The 15,442-nt window shown below is 62.4% G+C and overlaps 2 protein-coding genes across 2 annotated transcripts; one reads left to right on the top strand and one right to left on the bottom strand.

Annotated features, from left to right (window-relative positions):
• Positions 1–267: 267 nt before the first annotated feature.
• On the top strand, positions 268–5,356 carry AMH (anti-Mullerian hormone). Its single transcript, XM_036399540.1, has 5 exons — positions 268–814; positions 1,808–1,980; positions 2,583–2,703; positions 2,851–3,043; positions 3,165–5,356. Exons 1-5 carry the CDS (start codon positions 268–270, stop codon positions 4,078–4,080), a joined length of 1,950 nt encoding a protein of 649 aa, XP_036255433.1. The 3' UTR covers positions 4,081–5,356.
• On the bottom strand, positions 5,011–14,680 carry LOC129046935 (ABC transporter F family member 4-like). The gene is made up of 8 exons (XM_054517316.1): positions 14,563–14,680; positions 12,548–12,623; positions 10,162–10,213; positions 8,734–8,896; positions 6,865–7,017; positions 6,716–6,778; positions 6,456–6,595; positions 5,011–6,336 (listed from the first exon to the last, which is right to left on the bottom strand). Exons 1-8 carry the CDS (start codon positions 14,678–14,680, stop codon positions 5,662–5,664), a joined length of 1,440 nt encoding a protein of 479 aa, XP_054373291.1. The 3' UTR covers positions 5,011–5,661.
• Between the last annotated feature and the right edge of the window lie 762 nt (positions 14,681–15,442).

Consider the following 15,442-nt stretch of genomic DNA (forward strand, 5'->3'; position numbering starts at 1 on the left):
AGGCCGTGCATCCCTACGAGCCAGTGCAACAGCTTCGATCTTTGCACGTTTCCAAAACGAGCTGCAGACCCAAAAATAGAACAAAACAAAGTTTCTTTGCCACCTCCCTCGCTGCTCTGCAGCGCCACAGCCCCGGGGCGGCTCAGGGGAGGTGGTTGTGCCTCGGCCACTCAAGGCCACCCGTGGTTAAAAGGCAGAGCTGTCCTCCCTCTTCCTGCCGAGGATTTGGGATCCTGAGCTGCTCCAGGGAAGAGCTGAGGTGGCACCATGAGCGCTCTCAGGGGGCTCCTGCTGTGCCTGGTGCTGCTGCTCCCCTCTGCAGCTCTGCCCAGGAAAGAGGGAAGGGATTCCCTGCTGGAAGCAGAAGGGAGAAAGGTGGGAAATGGAAGTTCACAGGAGACACCCAGGTCCAGGAGGGCCACTCGCCTCTTCTCCAAGCCTGAGCTAAAGGGAGCCAGATGCCCGCAGGGAGTGGCTGAGGAGGAGGAGGAGGAGGAGGAGGGCCCGGGCTGGCCCCGCTCTCGCCCGCAGCCCTGGCCCCTCGGCGGCCTGGAGGGGCCCGTGTGCAGGGTGAGGATGGAGCAGGACGGGGCCAGCCCGAGGCAGCTGGAGGTGGTGGGAGTGCTCAGCCACTACGAGAGCAGCTTCATCAAACTGCTGAGGCGGCGCCGGAGCTGGGACGGGACCTTCCCCGGCACCTTCGGGCTGTGCCGGCCCGGGGAGGCCGGGGCTGCTCCCCATCCCCTGCAGAGGATCCATGAGCACGTCCTGGAGCCCGGGCTGGAGAGATTCCTGGTCCTGCACCTGGAGGAAGGTTGGTGGGAGAGCCCTGCAGGCTCTGAGGTGGAGCAGGGAGGGGAGGGATGCAGGCTCGGGGTGTTGGTGGTGCTGTTTGCTGGCCCAGAGTCAGGGATTTAAACACAGAATTAAATCTGGGGGTTGGGTTCCCTTTAAAAACAGCAAAGTGATGGAGTGAAATGTTTCTGGGCATGTTTTGAAGGAGGTGAGGATGGCAGCGTGGCTCTGCCATCTGTTCAGCACCCAGTGCCACATTCCAGCAGCGTTTGGGACACGCTCTCAGGGATGCACAGGGTGGGATTGTTGGGGTGTCTGTGCAGGGCCAGGGGTGGGACTGGTGATTCTTGGTGATTCCCTTCCAGCTCAGGACATTCTGTGATTCTTGGTGGCTTCTGCTCTGCTCTCATGAGTGTTTCTCACTTTCTGTGTTTGGGTCCCCTCCCAGGTCTGGGGAGAAAGGAGGGGCTCAGACGCAGCTGCTCCTGCTGTGCCGGGAGCCCAGCACCTGCTGATCTCCACTCTTGGGGCTGTGGAGCTCCTGTAGCTTCAGCCTTATGGGAAATTCTCAACACACATTCGCCTGTCCCATCCCGGGGGTGATCCCGGTCCTGGAGAGGGAGTTACAGCCTCCAATTTAATCCTTAACCCGAGGGCAGTGATTGTTTCCTTCATCCTGAAATTTTCCGCCTCTCCTGGGCTTTGGATTTTCAGCTGCGCTCAGCAGTGCCGGGCAGCGGGGAGGTGCCTCTCCCCCGGGCAGCGGCCACAGCGTTCCCGAGGCACTGGAAAGCGATTTCCATGGGCTCTGGGGGAGGCAGCTCCCTGCCCGCCGGGTGCGGGGTGTGCCCCGCTCTCCATCTCCCTGGAGCCAGGGACGGGATTTGCTGCATCCCTTCACCCCCTCGGCTCCTGTCCCGGTGCTCCGGTCCCTTCACGGGGACGGTGCTGGGCCCGAAGCCCCTTCCCCAGCCTCCGGAGGGGATTCACGGCCGTGTCTCCCCCGTTGCAGTGCAGTGGGAGGCGCAGGTGAAGCTGCGGTTCCAGCTGGTTTTCCAGGCGGAGGTGGGACGGGCAGTGGGAGAGCTGCAGGCGGCCGTGATGCTTTTCTACCTGGGCCGCCGGGAGGGCTCCGGGCACCCGCAGGAGCTGCTGGCCACGGGCCCGGGGCTGCCGCGGGACCAGGTGGGTCCGGGCCTTGCTGGGAGCAGGGGAGGGACGGGGTGTCCCAGGGCCGCTGTCATCCCTCCCAGTCCACTCCACAGCCCCTCCAGCTCCCTTTGCTATCCCCTCCCCATTCATTCATCCTTCCTCCCAGTCCATTCACCATCCCCTCCCAATCCATTCACCATCCCCTCCCAGTCCATTCACCATCCCCTCCCAGCCCCTTTGTCACCCCTCCAGCCCTTGGCCAACCCTTCCCAGTCCCTTTGCGGTCCCCTCCCAGCAGCTCCGCCCCATCTCCCGCTCCCGCCGTGCCTGAAGATGGAGCTCTCGCCCTGCCCGCGGCTGCCGCAGGGCCAGCGGGGCTGTCCCGGTCCCCAGCCCGGTCTGGGGTCCTGAACGCTGTCCCTGGGGTGTTCTCGGGGTTCCCTGCACCCCGCGGCCCCCGGAGCAGCTCTGGGGCTGGGGGCGAAGCTCCCAGCGCTCCCCACCCTCCCTGTGGCTGCTCCCTGGGCTGGGTGACCCGGAGCGCGCAGGGACCGCAGCGGCGGCTCAGGTGCGTGTGTCCCCCGTGATGTCGCACTCACGCCCTCGGGGTTTCTGTGGTTTCTGCCTCGGTGCAGAGGCTCTGCCTCTCCAGGGACACGCAGTACCTGGCCCTGGCAGCCGCCGCAGCCTCGGTCACCCGCAGCGCGGAGCGGCTCCGCTTCTCGGCTTCCCTGGCCATCCACGGCGGCACGGGAGGTAGGGACGGGGGACACCCTGGGGACAGCAGCATCCCCTCCCTCGTGTCCTCGCTTGGGCCTTTGGGGTCCTCTCAGGCCGGTGAGAGGTGATGGGGACATGCAGGAGACCCCAGACCGACGTCCTCCCCTCTCGTGGCCGCTGCAGGTGCCCCCCTGCCCCGCACGGAGGTGCAGCAGCTCCTGTTCGGCTCCGATGACAAATGTTTCACCCGGATGACCCCGGTGCTGCTGCTGCTGGCCAAGTCACGGCAGCAGGAGGAGGAAGAGGAGGCTTTAGCCCCATCCTCCTACCTCTCTGCTGAGGGCGTGGTGGACACGGCTCCGTACCCACAGCTCAGGTCCGTGGCTGGGAGATTGAAGTGGGACAGGGCCAGCCCCAGCTGTGGGACCAGGGCACAGCCTGGTGGGACCCCCGGGCTACACAGGGCCCCCGTGACTCTCCCTGTGCTCTCCTTGCAGCCCGCCCCAGGCCGGTACCGAGGAGCTGCCGACTCCCACTGCCCCGGGCCAAGCCAACACCTCCAACCCAGCGCCCGGGGGCAGCGCCCAGTTCCTGGCAACCCTGACCCGCTTCATCCGGCAGCTCCTGAGCTCCTCCAGCGAGCCGCCCCTCCAGCCCAGCGCCCACCACTGGCTGGACTTCGAGATGATGGAGACCCTCCCTCACCAGCTGCTCAACCTGTCGGAGGAGGCGGCGCTGGAGCGGCTGGTGCAGTCGGAGGAGCCCTCGGTGCTGCTGCTGCCCCAGGACAGCGGGGCCGTGCTGGAGCAGCACCTGGGGGACTGGCAGCCAGAGGGCACCGTGCTGCAGCTGCTGATGGGCAAACTGCAGCTGGTCATCCAGGAGCTCAGGGACATCCCGGCTTTCCAAGCCAACGCGGCGCTTTTCCAGCACCTCCTGTCCTTCTGCTACTACCCCGCCGAGCCCGGGCAGGCCGAGGCGGCCGAGCGGGGCCCGGGCTCTCGGAAGCTGCGCACGCTGCTGCTGCTGAAGGCGCTGCAGTCGGTGCGGGCGCGCTGGCAGGAGCGCAGGAAGGTGCAGCGGCAGAACCGCAGCGCCCGGCAGCAGGGGCACTGCCGGCTGCAGGAGCTCACCATCGACCTGCGCGACCGCCACTTCGTCATCATGCCCACCATGTACGCGGCCAACAACTGCGAGGGGCCCTGCCGGCTGCCGCTGTCCGCACGCATCCCCAGCTACTTCTCGCACACGGTGCTGCTGCTGGGCATGCAGGACCAGGGCTCGCCGCTGCGCAGGGCTCCGTGCTGCGTGCCCGTGCGCTACTCGGACCAGCTCATCATCAGCCTCTCCTCGGACGGGCTGGAGATCCGCAAGTTCCCCAACATGGTGGCAGAGGAGTGCGGCTGCCGGTGAGGCTCCCGCCGGCCTCCCCGCCCGTCCCACCCCGGCCCCTCTCCCGGTTCGCCCTCCTGGCTCGGGGTCTGGTGCTTCTCCCGAGACGGGAGCTCCCGTGTGTCCTTTCCCCGTGGTTTGGCTCGTTAGCGTCGCTCTGGTTCTGGGTTCATCCATGCCTGTCCCTGGGGCTGTTCCGTGTCCCACTGGGAATGTCCCCTCCCGCTGCTGAGGGTGCCCGAGGTGCCTCTGCTGGGTACGTGGGGGAGGACAAGGCTTGGCAGATCCAGGCAGGACCATTCTTATTTATCCCTCACTCTCTGCTCCTGTAGTGGTTTGGAAGGGCAGCTGCTGCTTCCTCCAAGCCTTGCAGCATCCTCTGACCATTCCCCAGCTCACGGGACCCCCCTGGCCACAGGGCTCCACCTATGACGGCAGAGCAAGAGGCCAAATCCCCTGGCAGAGACCAGCGCTGCCCTGGGGACACGGCTCTGTGTGAGCCTGGCCGTGCCCGGGGGCTCTCGGCCAGGTCACGTCTGCTCACCCCGCTCTGACCCCGCCGCCGGGGCGAGGGGAGGAGGGAGGGAGCGATCCCGTTACAGCTCCCGGGCTGCTCACACCATTAATGGGAGCGGGAGCAAATGGCTGCCAGAACACCTGCTCCGTGTCCCCGCCGGCGTCAGCACGGGCTGCCTGCCCCAGATCATCTTCCAGCTGAGCCAAAGCCTTGGGAGCAGCTCCTGGGCTTGTCCTGGCTGCACCTCCTCGGGTTTTGCAGTGGGGAGGCACGGCTGGAGGTTGGTACCCACCAGTCTCACCTCACAGCCCTGCAGGATGAACCCTGAAAACACACACACACATAACCAGGGACAAAACACATAACCAGGGGCAAGGGCTTTTCTCATTTTCCTTTGGTTTTTTTACCCTGTTTTTTAAAAACATCCAGTTGAATACCTTATTAAAAATGAAAATAGTTTATTTTAACCACTGTTGATTTAGCAAATACTGAAACCTGCCATGGGTGGGGGCTGTGAACATCTCTGGCTGTGTGATATTGCTCTTGTGTTTCCTTCTTAAAAGCAACTCGGAGAAGGCGAGGCCTGCAGGGATCCCTGGGTGAGGGCTCCAGCCCTGCTCTGTCACCAGCACCTTCTGGGCCACCCCCAGTGATGGCACTGGGCTGGCTGAGGTCGAGGGTCTGTCCCTGATGTCCCTCTGAGGACGGCTGCAGCCTGGTTCCGTAACCCACAATGTTCTTCTCTCTTGATTTGCTTTCAATAAAACCATTAACCCAAGAGCTGCACAGTCTGGACACAACTCTGTTCACTGGGATCCGTGGAACCACGAGTGGAGGGGAACTGCAGAGGGGTTTTGGGTGGGGATGGAGAAGGCAGGAGGCCCAAAGAAGCTCCTTCCATGAGTCCTTTCAGGTCACCTTTGATGCAGGGGGACCCAAAGTCCCCGGGGAGGCTCATGCCAGGCTCCTGGGCTGCTCTGCTGCTGCTCGGGGGTCCTGGTGCTGCCCGTGCCCGGGGTGTCTCTGGAGGGCAGGCAGGGGTGGGGTTGGATCTCCCTGGATCCAGCCCCGCGCCCACCCCGGCCTCAGTCGCGTCTCTTGCCCTCCCTGGCCCTGCCGTCCCTGCCCGGCTCCCAGGGCTTCCTGCCCTTCTGCTGCTTCCAGTCCCGCCTCGGGCTCTCCCGGCCGCCGTCAGCCCTGCCGGGACGGCCCCTCCACCCCTCCCTCCTGGACTCATCCCGCTCCCGCCGTTTCTCCTTCCTCTCCTTCCTCTCCTTCCTCTCCCGGTCCCGTTTCTTCTGGGGCTGCTGCTCCGGTTCCCGGGGGGCCCGGGGGGCTCGGCCAGCTCTGTCCCCCGCTGTCCTGTCCTTGGCTCGTGCCTCCCTCCGGCCGCTCCGCTCCGCATGGACAGCGCGGCCTTCCCGGGCTTTCTCCTTCTTCTCCTCCTTCTTCTTCTCCTCCTTCTCCTCCTCCTCCTCCTCATCCTCCTCCTCCTCATTCTCCTCTTTGTCTTCCTCCTTCTCCTCCTTTTCTCCTTCCTCCTCCTCCTCCACCTTTTTCTCCTGCTTCTCCTGGCTCTTCTTCCCCTCCGTCACAGCCGTTGGCACCTCGGGGACATCTGCAAGTTCTTCATCTTTGCCCTCATCCTCATCCTTGTCCTCATCCTTGTCTTCATCCTTGTCTTCATCCTTGTCCCCATCCTTGTCCTCATCCTCTGGTGTTGCACGGCCAAACCACTTCTTGAAGATCCAGGGTTCTCCCTGTGGGGACAGAGGGGACCAGGAACTGCTGATGCAGCCCAGGGATTGGGACCCCCCTCCATCCCTCTCCCTGGGGACAAGCTGCTCCCTGCCCCGGCAGGTGCCACCCTGGCCCGTACCAGGTTGCTGTCAGCTTCGCTGTCATCGTCATCGTCACCATCTTCATCATCATCATCCTCCTCCACCGCGCTGCTCTCTGGAGGCGGCGCAGGCTGGGCAGTCACCGCCTCTGGGATCTCCACCTTGGGGCTCACAGCCTCTGGGAGGGGACAGGGACAGGCACGGTCAGCTGAGGCTGCTCGGGTGGGACATCCCAGCCAGGGGCTCGCAGGGCCCTGTCCCAGGCCGGACCCGGGGGATCGAGGAGGGTCGGACCCACCGGGAACGGGAGGGGGCGGAGGCTCCTGGCGGCCGCGGGCGAGTCCCTCCTTGGAGCATGGCGCTGCAAGACAGCAGGGGACAGCAGGGGACAGGAGGTGACAGCACGGCCTGGCCACCCCTTCCCGCTCCGCCCGGCTCCCCACTCACCTTGGAGCACCTGGAAGGTGACGCTGAGCAGGGCCACCACCGAGGCCACCAGGATGCACTTGTTGAGGGTGAGCCCTTCCCAGAGCAGCGGCTCCTCCGCGGGGTCCAGGCTGGGCGGCTCCGCCTTGCTCTGCACGGGGAGGCTCCTGGGGACTGGGACAAGGAAAAATGTTACCGGGGGAACTGGGAGGAGGAAAAGGGCTCGGAGCGGGGGGGTGGGAAGAGCTCTTAACGTCCTCCTGCACAGCCAGCTCAGGGCAGGGACAGGGACAGGGACAGGGACAGGGACAGGGACAGGGACAGAGACAGGGACAGGGCCAGAGACAGGGACAGGGCCAGAGACAGGGACAGGGGCAGGGACAAGGGCAGGGACAGAGACAGGGACAGGGGCAGGGGACAGGGACAGGGACAGGGAAAGGGACAGGGCAGGGACGGGGACAGGGAAAGGGACAGGGCAGGGACGGGGACAGGGAAAGGGACAGGGGCAGGGGCAGGGGACAGGGACAGGGACAGAGACAGGGACAGGGAAAGGGACAGGGACAGGGACAGGGACAGGGACAGGGACAGGGACAGGGAAAGGGACAGGGGCAGGGACAGGGACAGGGACAAGGGCAGGGACAGAGACAGGGACAGGGGCAGGGACAAGGGCAGGGGCAGGCACAGGGACAGAGACAGGGACAGGGAGAGGGACAGGTACTGGGAACAGGGGCAGGGACAGGGGCAGGGGACAGGGACGGGGACGGAGACAGGGACAGGGACAGGGACAGGGACAGGGCAGGGACAGAGACAGGGACAGGGACAGGGACAGGTACTGGGAACAGGGGCAGGGACAGGGGCAGGAGCTGCTCCTGCCACGTGTTTGCAGTGCAGGAGTGGGGACAAGAGTGTCCCGGGGGCTGAGACCGAGGGGTTTGGTGACATGAGACTATCCTGGTGATCAAGCTGGGAAAAGCTCTGCCCGTGCTCCTCCTCCAGCAGCAAATCTGGGCAGGATGGAGAGGAGGAGGTGGAGGTGGATGTGGCAGGTGCTGAGGAGCCCCATCTCCATCCCTGTGGCACTGATTTCCCCTTTCCATGGCCAGACAGAGCCTCCCGGGCTGGCTGGGGACAGGGGACTGTGCCTCTGTGGCCACCTGGGCCAGGGTGGCCGTTCTGGGGCAGGGAAGGCCTTTCCCACTGTTGAAGATTGCAAAGCAAAATGTTTTCCATTACCATCTGTATGGCAGATTACCTTTGTCAAGTGGGCAGTTTGCCTTATCTCTCTCTTTGAGTGACCACATTCACACCTCCCCTGGGAGGGGACATCTGCTGATAACAGCCATTGAATGTCCCTGCATGGCTGATAAGAACTACAGCATCCCATTGGGAGATGGGAGCCCAGAGGGAGGAGCCAAGCACTCCTGCCTGGATATAATCCAGAGGTTTTGAGACACCAGCACGGCTTCTCCACAGGATTCCCCAGAGGAACAGCAGCTGCCTCTTGCCCTGGATCTTCAGAGGAAGAACACATCCTTCTCTACAGGACCCCCTTGCTCCAGCAGAACCACCCCTGACACTGCAGGAGGGCTGAGCCACAATTCCAATGGCCCTGCTGCCAACAGCCTGACCCACAGGGTGTCAGGCTGGGTTCTGACTCTGGCAGTGTTGTTCTCGTGTACTGCATTGTTTATTTTATCCTTTTATTTTTTTCCCTTTCCCTATTAAAGAACTGTTATTTCCTGCTCCCATATTTTTGCCCGAGAGCCCCTTAATTTAACATTCATAGCAATTGGGAGGGGTGTGGAGGGTTCACATTCTCCATTTCAGGGGAGGCTCCTGCCTTCCTTAGCAGACTCCTGTCTCTCCAAACCAAGACACCCACACACCCACCTGGTGGCCCGGCAGCGCTGCCCTTGGCTCCCACCTTCTCCGCTCGCTTCTTCTCCGCCGCTTTCCTGTCCCCGCCGAGCGGGGCTGGCTCTGGCATGTCCGGCTCTGCCTCTGCCTCGGGATGGCCCCGGTCCTGCTCAGAGAGGCTCTGCTCTTCTATTCCCTGCAGGGAGGGCACGGAGCGTGGCTGGGGGGACAGGGATAAGGACAGGGACAGGGACAGGGAAAGGGACAGGGATAAGAACAGGAGCAGGGGACAGGGACAGGGATGGGACTGGAACAGGGGGACAGGGACAGGGATAGGGACAGGGAACAGAGGCAGGGACAGGGACAGGGAACAGAGGCAGGGACAGGGACAGGGGGACAGGGGACAGGGGACAGGGACAGGGGCAAGGACAGGGACAGAGACAGGGGCAGGAATAGGGACAGGGGCAGGGACAGGGACAGAGACAGGGGCAGGAATAGGGACAGGGACAGGGACAGAGACAGGGGCAGGAATAAGGACAGGGGCAGGAATAGGGACAGGGGCAGGAATAAGGACAGGAGCAGGGGACAGGGACAGGGACACGCTGCTGTGGGGGTCCTGGTGCTGCCCCAGCAAGAGGCACCAACCCGGCTCCTGCAGCACCTGGGGCGTGTTCACCTCAACATCCTTAAAGCTGGGGTGGATTTTATGTTATTCCAGCTGGATTTAGCCACGAGTCAGCCCTGGCTAACACATGGGTGGGCTGGTGGGACCCCCTGGCTGTGACTGGGATCCCCCTGGGGCTGGGTTGGGGCAGCAGCAGCCCCCGGGGCAGGTTTGGTGTGTGGGGAGCCCAGGGAGCCGCGCTGTGCCCCGGGCTCCGCTGGCCGGGCTGGGCGTTGGTCGGTGCCACCAGGGAGAGCTGCCCACCGGCACGGATCAGTGACAGCGACAGCTGGGGGACCTGCAGGGACGTGCTGCAACCCTGCCGGGCGGAATGGCACTGCAGGACAGCCCCAGCCCGGCCCCTGACCCTGACCCAGCTCATGGATCCATCCCCAGAACCCCCTGCTGTCCCCTGGCACAGGGATCCATCCCTGGCACCCCCTGCCCTGGCACAGGGATCCATCCCAGACACCCCTCCCCTGGCACAGGGATCCTTCTAGGCCCCCCCACCCTGCACTGGCATAGGGACCCATCCGTGGCACCCCCTGCCCTCCCCTGGCACAGGGATCCCCCCAGGCCCCTCCATCCCTGGCACAGGGATCCATTCCTGGCACAGGGATCCCCCCAGACGCCCTCACTGCTCTGAACAGGGATCCATCCCTGGTACCCCCTGTCCTCCCCAGGCACAGAGATCCATCCCTGGCACAGGGATCCCCCAGGCACCCCCTGCCCTGGCACTGGGATCCATCCCTGGCACAGGGATCCCCCCAGGCCCCCTCCCTGCCCCGGGCACTCACATGGGCTCTGCTGCTCTCCCGTGGCTGTCGCTGCTCACCGGGGCGCTGCCATCTGTCACAGACAGGCACAGCTCAGCTCCTCAGGTGACAAACCTGGGCAGGTGGGAATCACCAGGGGCTGGGGGGTGTGAGCCCCTTGGGGACACCCCCAGCCTGCACAGAGGGGACATCTGGCCGTGATTCCCCCATTGGTGTCACCCATGGATGCACAGAGGGGTCCCAGGTCAGGCAAAAAAACCCCCCAGGAATTGAGGGGGTGCAAGGGGAGCTCTGGGACTCTGAGCCCCAAAAGGTTCCCAGCCTGGATATCCCAGGGGAGTGGCAGCCAAAGGGACAGTGACCTCCCTGCCAAGGCACACGGGGGGACCAACAGTGCTCAGACACCCCAAAAACACTGGAGGGCCAGAGCCTGGCAGCAGGAGAAGGCCCAGCTCCCATGGAGCAACCAGAGCTCCAAAAGGAGCTCAGGGGAGCTCAGGGAGGGCTCTCAGGGCTTTTCCCAGCTGGGAAATGGCAGAGCAAACTGAGGGTCCCCAGGAACACCAGGAAGGGCTGGGGAGGGGTCCTGGGGGTTTCTCTGCCCCAGGAGAGCTGCAGGGGTGGGAAGGCACCACAAGGTCCCAGCACCACTGGCCCCAGCCCTCTTGGCACCTCTGAGTCCAGTGCCTCAGGTGCCACATCCTCCCCAGAAGGAAGAATTTTTGCCCCCTTTGAGCCAGATTGAGTTGATTTTCCCCCTGTGGAACACTGAGAAAAAGAGATCAGTACCCAGGATGGAACCTACCACTCAGTGCTGGAAGCAGAACAGATAAATATGAGGAAACCTTTTGGCCATGATCTGCAAGATCTTTGCTTTCAAGAGGAAATAAAAAGAGTCTTTGGTTTGTTTCAGTGATGTAAGTCTGGACCTCACTCTGCTGGGAAGGGATGGAGCTGCCCGAGGACTCTGGTGGTGCTTGGGGGGGTCCAGACCCAGGGGAAGCACAAAGGTGGAGAACTTTTCCTCAAAGTGTTTTCCCCCATGTGCTTGCCCTGTTTTTGAGCTTCTCAATCATTCACCCGGGTTTGGGGCACAGATGAGCACCAGGAAGGTGGAGGAGGGCCAGAGCCTCTGTTCCTTTCTCCCTGGCCATGATCCATGCTCCCATGGGGCTGGTGGCACACGGGTGTCCCTCAGTGCCCGAGGTCACCCTGTGAAGTGACACCTGAAGTGACACCACCACGAAGAACCATCTCTGCCAGGCTGAGCTGTGTCCTGCAGAGTCTCACACACCTCACCAGCGGCCAGGGAACATCTTCTGTCCTTTCCTGGCCATCTCTGAGCTCTCCCTGCCCACCTGGACAGCCCTTAGGTGGTCTCAGGGCATCCCAAGTCCTTCTCCAACACCACACAGGGACAATGTCACCTGGTGAGACCCTCACCAAACTGAGAGGGGTCAAACTCTGTGCCCACAGCACACCCCTGCTGGGCTCCCCAGTCCTCAGCTGAGCCCAGGGCCCTGTCACAGAGTGCCAGGCTCTCTGTCTCTACCCCTTGTGTTTCACCCTGAAGGAGGAGCCCAAACAGCCTCCAGACCCAGGGCAGGCAGGTGTCCTTCCCTGCCATGTGCCCCAAAGGCATTAACTCAGCCCCAGAGCTGACCAGATCCATGTCCAGCTCTGTCCCCTCTGGCAGGAGATGGGGCTGGCAAGGGGTGGATGCACTCTGGGGCTCCACAGCCCACACAGGATCCTTGTCCCCCGGCAGGATGGGCCGTGTCACCTGCAGGAACAGCCACCCTGGGCTGGTGACCCAGGGACAGCCACTGCCAGGCCAAGCAGGGCAGGGATGGCCACAGTGCCAGGGTGCCCATCAGTGCCATGTGAGGCCATCAGTGCCAGGGACACTTTGCCCATGGCAGGGCTGGTCACCTGCAGCCCCCAAGTCCCTGCTCACAGTGCCCCTGCCCAGGAGCGCTCCCGTCCATCCATCCATCCATCATCCATCCATCCATCCATCCATCCATCCATCCATCCATCCATCCATCCATCCATCCATCCATCCATCCATCCATCCCTCCCTCTCCCCCGCCCATCTCTCGCCCCGCACTCCAGATCCGCCCGTAAAGGCTGAAAATCGCAGGCACTTAACAAATAATCAGCTCGGCTCTGCTGCCGCTGGGATTTCTCCTGCACGGGCTCCCGAGGTCGCCTTCACCGCTGACTCACGGCAAAGAAACTTCCAAAAATATCCCCTCGCCTGCCCAGTGTCCCTGTCACCCCCGTCCGGGGATGAGCCCCGTGGGGTTCATTCCCACACAGGGCCGGGCTGCAGCCAGGGCTGCCCGGGGGCTGCAGGGTTTAAACCCCCCCTCAGCAGGGTTTAAAAAGCCCCAGAAATCCGTACCTGGGGTCGGCGCCGCCTCCTCCTCGGCTGCAGCCCCCGGGCGGCCCCGGCTCTCCCGGGTAAAGAACAGCAACAGCTGCCGGGGGGAGCCGGAGCAAAATAGCGCCCAATCACCGGGGCTGAGAGCCACAAAAGGCAGCTCAGCCCCGGCCAGGAGCACAGCGGCTGCCCCGGACACGGGCTGAGGCTCCCGGGGCACCTGAGAGGGGTTTGTCCCTCTGTGACATTCCCGGGAGCACAGGGAGGGGACAGGACCCCGGCCCCAGGTGTCTGAGCCAGCTGTGGGAGGGATGGATGGATGGATGGATGGATGGATGAGGGATGGAGAGATGGATGGGGGATGGATGGATGGATGGATGGACATGGATGGATGGATGGATGGATGGATGGATGGATGGATGGATGGATGGATGGATGGATGGATGGATGGATGGATGGATGGGGGATGGATGGATGGACATGGATGGATGATGGATGGATGGATGAGGGATGGATGGATGGATGGATGGATGGATGGATGGATGGATGGATGGATGATGGATGGATGGATGGATGATGGATGGATGATGGATGGATGATGGATGGATGATGGATGGATGGATGGATGGATGGATGATGGATGGATGATGGATGGATGGATGGATGGATGGATGGAGGGAGGGATGGATGGGGGATGGATGATGGATGGATGGACATGGATGGATGATGGATGGATGGATGGATGGATGGATGGATGGATGGATGGATGGATGGATGATGGATGGATGATGGATGGATGGATGGATGGAGGGATGAGGGATGGATGGATGGATGGATGGATGGATGGATGGATGGATGGATGGAGGGATGGATGGGGGATGGATGAGGGATGGATGGATGGATGGATGGATGGATGGATGGATGGATGGATGATGGATGGATGGATGGATGGATGGATGGATGGATGGATGGATGGATGGATGGATGGATGGATGTGGGTGCTGGGGGTGCAGAGGTGGAGCCAGGCACAGGTGAGGGGAGAGGACGAGAAATCCCCCTGGGGGCAGCAGTGCTCAGACAACCCCAGTGAAAATCCCATTTTGCAGTGTTTGCAGAGGTCCATTGCCCTCCCACCCTCTGATGTCCCCGTTCCTGTCCCCAGGAGCTCTGTCACAGCCACAGGCACCTCCTGGGCAGGTGGGAATGGGGATGTCCCGTCCCACCCACCCCAGGATACAGGGAGGAGATGAAGAATCCCATCTGGGGAGAAGCAAAAGACCCTGGGGCTCTGGTCCTGCCTCTGGGGGTTATCCCGAGCCCCCAGCTCAGCACGGGCAGGAACAGCCTCAGGCAGGAGCTCCGGTGCCAGGGATGTGGTGCAGCAGTGCCTGGGACCAGTCTGGCACATCCCACTTTGAGGACATTGCTGCTGTGGAGAGGCTTCAGGCCCAAAAACCCCCAAGTCCCTGAAATTGTAGCATTTCCCACCTGCAGTATTGACATTTTTCTTTAGCACCATCTGCAGGAGGAATAAACCAGGCACTGCCTTGCCCAGGTGAGGCTGGATCCTGGTCCTGCTTTAGGGGGCTCAGGAGCAGCCTCTGCTCCCCGTGGCAGGGATTTGGCCTCTCAGGCAGGGACAGGACTGAGCACACGGAGGGAGAACAATGTGCCGTGGAGGGATGGAGGGAGGATGGGGCTGCACACAGCCCCCAGAGCAGCCAGAGTGCCGGGCACACCCTCAGGAGACTTTTCCCGTTTGTATTCCCATTCCAGCAGGGCCAGAGCTGTTCACTGGCGTGGCATTTGCTTTATAGGGAGGTGATGAAAGAAGAAAATCATCAACAGGCCAACTAAAATCCCTTTTCCTCCCAGCTAATCACGTTTCCATGCTGCCCCCAGGTTTGTTCCCTGCTCCTGCCTCCCGTGGCTGAGCTGCTCCTTCCAGGAAAGATGCCAGGGGCTGAACCGGCACCGGCAGAACACCCTCCCACTTCATCCTTACATGGAGCCAGAGGATCGGGAGCTCTCCTCACCCTTCCTAGGACCTTTCAACACCCCCTTCCCGCAGCGGGGAGGGGCCGGCAGCGTTTCTGCCTCCACACGTGTAGCTGGGAGCAGTTCCCCGTGGAGCTGCAAAGCCTCCACCTCCATCGCACAATTTATCCCGGGCAGAGGGAGGAAAGAGACTCCCGGAGGCAAATTCTTTCCTAATCTCTTGAACCCCCCCCCAAATCCCGGCTTCTTCCGTGCCCTGAGCCTGATAAAAGCGTCTCTGGGACGGGGTGAGCTCAGGGAGGGGGAAACCCGATCCGGCTGGGAGAGCAGGAGGAGAGAGCCGGGCAGGGGAGCAGGGAGGGCAGTGGAGAGGCCAAAGAGTGACTTCGGACTGGGCTGGATGGCACAGCCCCTCTTCCCTGGCTTCCCATGGCCTCTGTCCTCAGGAATCGTGGTCCAGGCTGTGCTGCAGCATCCCCTCACTGCCATGGCAACGCTCACTTCTCCTCCCACCAGGACATCATCTCCCTTCTCCCCGTTTTTAATAACTCACAGTTAAAAGGCGATCAGAAAGGCATTAAATTAGTCACTGAGTATTTTTGGCACAGGTTGGTTCTGGGGATGGATCTTCTCTCAATTCTCACAATTTCCTCTCTCCCCTGAGCCCCCAGGCCCTGCCTGACTCTGTCTCCTGCTGCCACAGGTATGAGGGGTGGCAGATGCTCGAGCTGGCTGCTCAGGTGGCTTTCCCACTGCTCACCAGGCTGGCTGCAGGTTTTTTCCCCTTGGATTTCATCCCTGGCTCCATCAGAACCTGCCTGACCATGTTGCCAAGGCTTAGGACTCCAAAACACCTCCCAGCCTTTAGAGCCTTTACCCTCTAACCTGGGCAGGGCTGGGCTCTTGGCCTGATTTTAG

Source organism: Molothrus ater, chromosome 26, assembly GCF_012460135.2.
Source record: "Molothrus ater isolate BHLD 08-10-18 breed brown headed cowbird chromosome 26, BPBGC_Mater_1.1, whole genome shotgun sequence".
In the NCBI taxonomy this organism is placed as follows: Eukaryota; Metazoa; Chordata; class Aves; order Passeriformes; family Icteridae; genus Molothrus; species Molothrus ater.